General features: G+C 44.8%; 1 protein-coding gene across 1 annotated transcript in view; it reads right to left on the minus strand.

Moving 5' to 3' along the window:
• The window catches only part of NELL2 (neural EGFL like 2), a 587,110-nt gene extending 576,446 nt beyond the window's left edge, over positions 1 to 10,664 (minus strand). Inside the window, exons 1-2 of the mRNA XM_069764734.1 lie at positions 9,655 to 10,664; positions 9,255 to 9,383 (exon numbers count right to left, since the gene is read on the minus strand). Of these exons, the coding sequence (XP_069620835.1) occupies positions 9,255 to 9,383; positions 9,655 to 9,778 (253 nt within the window). The 5' untranslated portion in view covers positions 9,779 to 10,664. The remainder of the gene's footprint in view (positions 1 to 9,254; positions 9,384 to 9,654) is intronic.
• Between the last annotated feature and the right edge of the window lie 252 nt (positions 10,665 to 10,916).

Here is a 10,916-nt window from a genome sequence, read left to right on the forward strand (position 1 = left end):
GCTCTTCTCCATATACCTTGTGGTTCAGCTCTGCTTTGTTCCTGCTTCTGTAGAACCTCTTGCTGCTCTGCAGCTCTTCTCCGCAGCCTTGAGGTTCTCCTCCTGTGTGAACAGGTCTCTACCTGTTTCTCCATACACCATTCCTTCCTATCAGAACCAGTACTTGCACCTGCTGTGTGAACAGGATCCTACCTGTTCCTCCATACACCACTCCTTCCTATCAGAACCAGTACCTGCACCTGCTGTGTGAACAGGATCCTACCTGTTCCTCCATACACCATTCCTTCCTATCAGAACCAATACCTGCACCCGCCCCGCTGTGTGTACAGGGTCCTACCTAATTCATACACCACTTCTACCTGTTTCTTCTCTGCCGTGCCTGCCTGCCCTGTGTCTCTGCTGTGCCTGCCTGCCCTGTGTCTCTGCCGTTCCTGCCAGCCCTGTGTTTCTGCCGTTCCTGCCAGCCCTGTGTCTCTGCCGTGCCTGCCAGCCCTGTGTCTCAGCCATGCCTGCCCTGTGTCTCTGCGGTGCCTGCCTGCCCTGTGTTTCAGCCGTGCCTGCTTGCCCTGTGTCTCAGCTGTGCCTGCTTGCCCTGTGTCTCAGCCTTGCCTGCTTGCCTACTTGTCCAAGTTTCAGCAGTGCTCATCTGCCAGTCCTGCCTGTCGCCCGCACCTGTCCTAGTGTTCCTGTCTCCCAAGTGGGATCAGCAGCCACAGCCAGACACTGCCCTGAAGTGGCACCTGGCAGCTGCCTGCCACACAAGCCTGACCTCACCATCAGAGGCTCCAGTGAAAACCAAGGCAGCTGTCCTAGTCACGCCCCTTCCAGGGTAGTCTGGTTTGTGACACACTGAGTCCACAAACCCCCTGGCTCACGCCCACCAGTCAGGGCGTGAGCTTGACAGTTTGCACAGGCCCAGTCCACACGGTGGAGCTGCCCTAAATACTGGAGGCCTCTTGGTAATTGGTCAGGAACACATTAGACAGGTGAAGCCTGATTCCATAAGAACCAGAAAGTTCTGGCGCCACCCCCCTATGCACACAGCCAGGAAGCAAGCAAGGGAGCAGAGGCACAGAACATGAAGCCGGCAACAGACAGAACACAACATGACATGGAGCAGTGAGTAAGATGGTGTGTGAGGGATGGAAGGCCATGTAGTGATGCCAGCAGAGTTTTTACATATATACAGTAATGCTGCGGTAGCACCGTACGCAGTGAAGAGGCAGTGATCCACAAAGTTCAAACACAAAAGTCTCTTTAACGTGTTACTTCACACATAATGGTGCATAGCATTTTATAGCAAACGTCATCAAAGTTCAAAACACACAGCTGCATCTCGTCTCAGTGCTCGTTTCGTAGCACTGCACATCATATGGCTTTTAGATTGCAGTCCCTAAACACGCCAAACCTCTCCTCGTTCAGCATCTGTCGGGCAACCGCATGCCATATTAGTCTCCAAACACAGCTTCACATATTGAAGACACTACACACGCCAGTCCTCCTCTGACTAGTTCCCGTGGGTGTCCTGCACCGTTCTATCACAGACTCTTTACTCACACAGCCGTACACAGCCCAGGAAATCCTCCGGATAGCAGCCAGGCACCATATCCACCTGTTTGCAATCGTTACCGATGCCAGTTCTCTTTCAGGCACAGGACATCCACCTCCGGTTCACCTTCGAGCACAGGACTGTCCACATCTGAGACCAGTTACCATGGACGACTTGCATCGCTGTGTACACTGTGAGTGCCAAGCTATTCAGCTGCCATAGATGCTGGTTCTACTGGCCTGTGCTGCTTCACACACAGCCAATGCTCTGCAGGCCTCTGCTTTGCACAACAGCACACAACAGAATGACACTAACGTTGCACCTGACACCCTCATACCCCTTACTGCAGGCTTTTTAACAAACAAACCTGTGGCTTTCAGCCACATGGAAAACCCAGACCAAAAATCCGTGACTGCCATGCACACCTATGGACTTTATTCATCTTCATGCACAACCTGGGGAGAACACATAGCGACCACTACCTGTGACACGGGTCATTGCCTTATAACACATAAATAGGTCTTTAGAAAAAGTATTTCTCAAGTCCGTCTATCACATGTAATGAGGGCTTTGACTAGTTGATCTGCACTTCTGATCACGTGCAGTGCACCTCTCTGAAACTGGAACGCATACACTCAACTTCAGAGGATCATTGCAGTGAGGGAAAGAAGCCATGAATGGTATATACAGAGGTATAGATAGAGCCGACAATGTCGCCAGTGCTTGTAAGTCATGTTAACGCGCCCATTCCTTAAGGTACCTTCACACTGAGCGACTTAACAACGATATCGCTTGCGATCCGTGACGTTGCAGCGTCCTGGATAGCGATATCGTTGTGTTTGACACGCAGCAGCGATCTGGATCCTGCTGTGACATCGTTGGTCGGAGCAGAAAGGCCAGAACTTTATTTCGTTGCTGGATCTCCCGCAGACATCGCTGAATCGGCGTGTGTGACGCTGATTCAGCGATGTCTTCACTGGTAACCAGGGTAAACATCGGGTTACTAAGCGCAGGGCCGCGCTTAGTAACCCGATGTTTACCCTGGTTACCATTGTAAATGTAAAAAAAAACAAACACTACATACTTACATTCCGGTGTCTGTCCCCTCGCCGTCAGCTTCCCGCACTGACTGTGAGCGTCGGCCGGCCATAAAGCACAGCGGTGACGTCACCGCTCTGCTTTACGGCAGGCAATGAGACAGTGCAGGGAAGCTGAGGCCGGGGGACAGACACTGGAATGTAAGTATGTAGTGTTTGTTTTTTTTTACATTTACAATGGTAACCAGGGTAAACATCGGGTTACTAAGCGCAGCCCTGCGCTTAGTAACCCGATGTTTACCCTGGTTACCAGGGGACTTCGGCATCGTTGGTCGCTGGAGAGCTGTCTGTGTGACAGCTCTCCAGCGACGAAACAGCGACGCTGCAGCGATCGGCATCGTTGCCTATATCGCTGCAGCGTCGCTTAATGTGACGGTAACTTTACTCTCACTGCTCTTACACTGCATGTGTGATAATGATTAAACCTTCTTTATTCTAGGTCAGTGTTTCCCAAACTCCAGACCTTACGGCCTCCAACAGATCATGTTTTCAGGATTTCCTTAGTATTGCAAATGTGATGGAATTATTATTAAGGCATCAGAAATTGCTGCAGGTTCTCACCTGTTCAATACTAAGAAAATCCTGAAAACATGATATGTTGCGGGCTGCATCAGTAGAGTTTAGGAAACACTGCTCTAGATGTAGGGGATACATCTTGTCCCCATCACAGGCCTAGGTGTAAAAACATCTTTAGAAAGATCTCTCACAATTTCATCACAGCGCTCCAAAACTGAGGCAAAATCCATCCAAGTGATGGTCCACATGCAAGTCCTGTTCTGGGGGTTTTAGATTAATACAGGCTATAGTATACGACAAAAGATTAATCTTAGGAATTCTGAATGTGCTTAGTGTACAAAAAGGTCAGAAACTGAAAGCAAAGGGCCCCTGTGCAAGAACTGTGAATGGGTCCCCACTTTTAAGTAACATTTCATACAATAAAAACAAGTTCTACACATCTAAGTAGCATGCACATCACACGTCACACAAGCACCATGCACGCACGTCATACAGGCACCATGTGTCACGACTCTGTTGTTGGGTGATCCAGGACTAGGGGCTCTTTCTCTGTCCCTAGTGCTAGGGGCACCCTAGCTTGCCCTATTCCCCAGATAACTTCTGATGGTGAAAAAGCTGGGGCAACGTACCTTGCCTTAGCTCCTGAATCCGCCCTCAGTCTGTACCTTTTCCCCACCCAGGGAAGAGGGGAGTAGTAGTGTACAGTAATACACCAACCAGATTAACAAGGTAATAAGAGCAGGGGTAACGAAAAATACGAAACATACAAATATACTCAAACATACAACAGAGGAATGTACCGGGGATAGGAGGATGGGCTTAAACCAAAGTAGAAGAAAGAAAATTATTACACATTCAAAACCTAACAACAGTCACAGATAAATTCACCAAACCCCTTCTCCAACAACAACCATCAACAACCTCCAGCCATGCAGCATAAGCTAGTTCTGATAATGAGTGCTAGCCAGGACTCAGTTTATATAGGAGTGGTTAACAGTGCACAGCTGAGCCTTAACACAGAAAAGCTTCCACGAGCAGATAAACCCCTGCAAGGTTAAAATAAACTTACATTGTTTAATATGAATGTGAAGTGCTTCTAATCAATGCAGAAGTAGGAAAAATCAGACGCTGCAGTCTTCGGGCTCCTTTCTGTCGCGGTAAACCCATGACAACATGCACACATATCACACAAGCACCAACCACACATGTCACACAGGCACCATGCACGCATGTCACACAGGCACCATGCACGCATGTCACACAAACACTATGAACGCTAGTACAGTTCACATGAAACAAGTGAAGTGAACACAAGTACAGAATATGCACAGCATAAACACATTCTAAACATGACATTAAAGTCACATTGTTACTTACTTACCTCATCCAATCCTGTCTCCATTCCACCAAGATATATCGTGCACATAGAGTGGTGGGCTCAAAATGTTAAGCCCGCCCCAACACAGCTAAGCATCGCCCCCCAGGATTAAGAAGTTAAAACATCCTTTTTAATCTTTATGCCACACACTGATCACTGTGCAACTGCGCTGAGCCTGGGGACTCCAGACTGCTCACAGACACAGAGCAGTCTGCAGAGTATCTCATATTAAACAGGCTGGAGAAGTATGCTGTGCTGACTGCAGGAGCTGTCAGGGACTGAAGATGTTTCCATCTCAGCAAGGGCCCACCGGAGATTTCACCAATACCCCACCAGGCCAGACCGACCCTGATTGCTGCAAATGCATATGTTAAATTCATGAAACAACAGGTGTAAAAAAATGTCCACTGGTCAGTGTGAAAATTGTAAGATTTCCTATTTATATTTTTAATAAAGTTTGTGATGTGGAAAAACGATATATTTAGCACAAAACGTGATTTAATATAATACTGTGACTTGTGACAGTATTCATCCTCTTTGGTGTTTTACCAATTTTGTTTAATCCTTTCACCCTGAATTCTGCTTTCACCTTTCTAACCAAGCCAATTTTTTAAATTCTGACCACTGTCACTTTATGAGGTCATGACTCTGGAAAGCTTCAATGGATTCCACTGATTCTGGGAAAGTTTGAGAAAGTGAGATATTGTATTTTATGATAGTGGTAAAAAATTTTTATATGACTTACGCTAATTTGTCAAAGTATTAGAAATTTGGCGAAAAAAAAAATTGGCAGACTTTCCTAGAATAGCTTGCTGACTCCATATACAGAGCGCGTAAGTGGTAGAAAAGCAGACTCCCCCCTCACGTGACCCCATTTTGGAAATTATACCCCTTTGGGAATTTAAGTACAAGTGTAGTAATGATTTTGACTCCATGGGCGTTTTCCAGAAACAGGCAGCAGTGGATGTTGCTGAGTGAAAATTGCAAAACTGCCATTGTAGTGACAAGTATGTTGTAGTGACCAGAACATTATGACCAGCTCATGCTTCTAGAGACACGCACCTGTAAGTTAGACAGGCTCTCAACTCTACACAAATGCCAAACATGTGGGTGCTCAATGTGGTTTAGACACATTGGGGCTCAGAAGGGAGGGGGGCATTTGGATTTAGGAGAACAGAATTTGCTAAATTTAATTTGAGGGGGAGGAACCATATCACTTTTCTAGAGCCTTTGTACTACCAGTAACTTGGAAGCCCCCTATATTTCCATTGACAGATGACAGACCTGAGTGGGGACTTTTTTGTGGGTTGATCACATTTATCTGGCGGTCTACGCTGAGCACTCAAATTGGAGTTTCTTTCTAAATCTTCAAGTGATGTGACAAATGAAACCCCTGAGGGATCCATTCACTATAATGAGGCAGTAGAATTACTCTGGACTCCTTCTGGCCTCTGTTCAGCAGTGCTCTTCTTTTCAGAACTGCACAAATCTGTGGTTGACCACGCTTTTGTGCTCGCCTAAAAAGACAGACCCCGGGGGATCACAGGCCCTATGTGCTTCCATCTGCCACATTATAGGGAATTTTCCATTGGAGTTTCCATCTGAATCACGTATTTCAGAGATTTACATGGAAATCCCAGTGTAAGCGTTAAGCGCAGAGCGCAGGATAAATGTGAGCCGAGCCTTACTGCAATCTTTGGGAGGTAGAATGAACAAATCAACAGTGGGTGAATAATTGATGCTATTTATTTTTTACACAGTTCCTCGTACGGTGTAAGGAATTAGGCAACTTTACTCTTCGGGTCGGTGTGATTACAACGATACAAGATTTATATCAGGTTTTTATGTTTCGCAGCTGTCACACACAGAAAGACGCTTTTTATTGCAAAAACTAGTTTTTGCATTGCCATATTTAGACAGCTATAATTTTTCCAGATTTCGTCTGACATAGCTTTTCATTTTTTTGTTCTTTATTTGGGAATTTAAAAAAATGTACATTTTTTAATAACTTTTATTTTAACTTTTTTACATTGTCCCAGGATAGGAAATCATTGTATAGTGACAGATTGCTAATCTGATACTCTGCAATGCTTCTGCACTGCGGTGTATAAGAGCAGCGTTTGACGGGCAGGGGAGGAGGCGTGTCAGCTCCTGCTCTGAGCATGACTCACAAACCACCTTCTTGCCTTCCTGGCAGTACCCTGAAGGACCCTGAGGCCATCTTGGAGACCATCGACACAAAGCGATCGCATGGCATTGGGCCAATGGAAGCAGAGAGGTAACTCACCCCCCTTAATCCAATTGAGAATCTGTTCAGACTTGAAGATCGCTGTTCACCAGACAAAACGATTTAAATTGAAGGGGCTAGAGCAGTTTTGCCTTGAGGAATGGACAAAAATCCCAGTGGTAATATGAGGAAAGCCCATAGAGACTTATTCAAAGTGACCTGCAGCTGTAATTGCTGCAAAAGGAGGCTCCACAGAGTACTAACTTTAGGGGGGGTGAATAGTTATGCATACTCATGCATGTAGAAAAGCCGCGGAGACACCATCACGTGTTTCTCAACGCAAGCAATAAATAACCAGGTCTTTCACCGGGAAGGAACAACCACAGGAAGAGCAGCATCCAAAAAGGAAAACCACCTTTGCCAAAACATGGCATCCATCCACAGACAGCTGTTTCGGGGTATTTGCCCCTCATCAGTGTGGAGTAGTAAACTGGCTATTAGGAGCAGTGTCTAGTAAAAGGACTATAAACATAAGGATGAATGACCTCGGGGAGATCAAAACATCCAACACCGCGGAGACACCATCACGTGTTTCTCAACGCAGTTCTGGATCACTGCGTTGAGAAACACGTGATGGTGTCTCCGCGGCGTTGGATGTTTTGACCTCCCCGAGGTCATTCATCCTTATGTTTATAGTTATGCATACTGAAGTTTTTTTAATTAGTCCTATTGTTGTTTGCTTTGCAATAAAAATAAAATAAAAACGTTCACAGTGGTAGGCATGTTCTTTACATGAACTGATGCAAACCTTAAAAAAACAGTGAAATTCCAGGTTGCCAGGTAGCAAAACACGAAAAATTGGTAAAAACTTTTACAAGCCACTGTAGGTCATATTCTGATCAGATATTCTTTTTAATGTAAAAAAAACTTGATAGTAATAGCAAATGCAATATTTTACCTGATTCCTGAAATAGATTCTAAATTTTATTTTAAGTTAGCTTGAAGTCTAACCAATACATTATGTGGTTATCGTTATAATACTGAAATGTATATTAATTAATGTAATATAATCTAAAGATGTTTCATATACTCTATCTTTCGCAGTTACAGTTTTAATACATAGCTGTCATGTAGACACCAATTAAAACCAATATAATATAAATTTTCTCTTGGTAACCATACCGGGAGGTATCAACAATGTGGAAAAAATAAGAATAGGACTTATTTTTGGATGGTCCTTTTTAGAGTACCTGGTGAAATCCAACAACAACAAAAAAAATCTAATATTTATTTAGCATTACTTGCAGGTTTTTCTCGATTTTTGCTTATTGTTAATTAGAATTTATTCTTTTATTCTGCAACATGAGCCTTCGACCAACCCCAGGCTTGAGCTGCAGTGTTCCCTGAGCACCCCATCTCTCAGGCACATAAAATAGAGCCATCCAACTTTCACAAACCAATTTGGTTTGTACCGTAAGTCACAGGTTCCCAGCAGCATTAATCTCCCTGATCAGGCTAGTGTGCCTTATTATTCATTGCTTCCCTAGACTCAAATCAACCATCTGCCAGCCTCAGTCCTGCTGTACATTAATTAAGGGGCCATCAATCAGTAAAAAAGCAAGCGGTTGCAAAAGAGCACTGACACTTGAGTGGGAAAAGCTTGTAGTTTAGGCGGATGATCTGTGCAGCACAGCTCAGCAGAGAATCACGTATCGTCTAATTGGAAAGTCGGTAGAAATCAGTTGTTGGATCAGACAAAGCTGTCATTACTGGACAATTTAATACATGATAACATATTACTAGCCTTTGAGATAGATGTAGAGGTTCATTTTTTGGTTAATGTGGTAAACTGTTTTGAATGGTCTAAGTGTCCTATAAACTAATAAGTCCGAATAATGCAAATAATGTTCATCCCAAACTCATAGGTCAATGAACCATCTGAATAAATGATTGATCATGTAAATAAGATTACTAAGAAGATATAATTGATATCATGTTCTATGCCTCTTATAAAAGTCTCAAAGATGTCAGTTGAATGTATTCGGTCATTTTAGTCCAGTTGACCGATCAATTATTGTGCAAGTTCATTATTGGTCATAACGTATTGGTTAAAAAGTGAAAACTGAAATCTTTTCTCTTATGTTTAGGATGCGAAATTTAATAATTTCCATGGATTATCCTAATTTTGATGATCATATATATTGCATCTATTGTCCAGCCCTTGGCAATAAAGTATCTGAGAAGCACATTGCACTAATAAACAGGCAAGTTGTATCGTGTCATGCCCATGGCTCGGATGAAAGGATAACCCTGAGAGAAAGGAGGTCCCTGTCTCCTGCTGCTTAATGATCATTAATAAAGCATGGCATTAGTATATGCTGAGGGGACAGACAAAGGACAGTGCAAGCCATACACACACACAAGGACACAGAGGCCCCAACAGTGGAGCAGGTGAATGTGCGCTTTACACAATACATTCGGAAATACCTTTGAAAAGGAAGGCTTTGCTTCTGTTGTGGAGTCCTTGAACCTGCTGTACTCCAGGAGTGGTCTCCCCCAGCTGGAGCTCCTCTAGGATGTCAATCTGTAGGGAGGGGTCCACGCCAAACCCTGCAACTGACCCAAGAAAGCCAAAGCTGAATGTAGACACATTGTATGATGTACATGAAGAATTCAAGACTATGCAATGTCACACACACTCGGAGCGTGAAGAGGGGGCTTTTCATAGAAAAAGGAGAACCACATGCACACCCCAGATCACTGACCTACTTTGACAGGGGTTTCAAACTTATGCTTCCCTCATCCCCACCATGTCACTGTTCTATAGAAATACATCCACTACCCAACACTTCCCCATCACCCCAGGACCAGAAAATGTTCCTCTTACCTGGCTGCAGGCAGACAATAATGCAAATGATGCCCACTGTAAACTCCATGCTGCTGGGCAAGCAATCAGTCCATAGTATCCGTGCCTGGTGTCTGCTCTCTAGGATGATGCTCCCTCCTAACATGAGACAGGGAGCCAGCAGATGAGCCAGCAACTTGGATTCCCCAAAGCTCGCATCATTCCTGAGCAGGCAGACCCAGCAGAGAGGAGGAAGGCTGGCTTAACCCACTAGGTGCCCTGCACCCACCCTGCCACACTTTAATCCAGCAGCAGCAGGCACTGCTGTCAGCCTGAACCTGTTACAGACAATGGATCGTTCCATATGAAGCAGGGCACTCTAATTGCTACTCCAGGGATTTGGAGGAGGGGAGCAGGGACAGGATGATGTGTCCCTCTTCTCTGAACAATTGGTCCTTGCAGCAGCTGATCAGAGCACAGTGCTTGCTGGCAGGGTGCTCACAGGTTGTGTCCTCTCATGATTGACAGGGGGTGGGCACTTGCAGCAGGGTATGGCTACAGCTGGGCATCCCTGGGCTGGGCTGTGTTTGCCTAAGGCAGGGAAACATTGTTTCATACCTGACTTCACACTGCCATTTGGCTACAATATTTAGGAACACCTCTCACCACTAGTTTCTATCTAGAGAAGTGCTGCCTCATCTCCTCATCACTTTGGGACCTGTTCCTTGTAGAGATGCAGCCCTGCCTAGAACTCTCATCGATTTTCTTAGGACTGCACATCTTGCCTCATCTCTCACACATCCATTGAGGCTCCTGCTGCACTCATTAACCCCTCACAGCCCAGCGCCTAGTGATGAGAGGACAATGATGAGTGGTGCTCCAGGATGATGGATTCCCCAGCAATGCACTGCACCAATACTGGTGTACCGATGTCAGGAATGAGAGGATTTCCCAGGAGGTAGCGATGCGTACCCTGCTAAAATTGGATATTTTTTGGTGCTTTTAAAGACTTCCACCTCTTTCGAAAATGTTTTGTAGACGGAATAAACTGCAGAGAACAAAGGCAGAGCTCCGGATAATAGCTGGAGTCGTTCACAGGATTTTGCAGGTTTTTTTTTTATTTGGTAGAGTTTTTAATTACATTTTTTAGATTAAAAAGCTGCAGCTCAATATTATTCTAAGGTCTTTAGCAAATTACTGAAATTTAGACATACACAGTAGTTTATTTGTGACATTTTTAGTGTTTCCGATATTTGCAGCACCTTTTTTTTTTCTTTAAAAAAAGGCAACATGCTCCATTAGTG

The sequence above is a fragment of the Ranitomeya imitator genome, chromosome 4 (assembly GCF_032444005.1).
Source record: "Ranitomeya imitator isolate aRanImi1 chromosome 4, aRanImi1.pri, whole genome shotgun sequence".
Taxonomy (NCBI): Eukaryota; Metazoa; Chordata; class Amphibia; order Anura; family Dendrobatidae; genus Ranitomeya; species Ranitomeya imitator.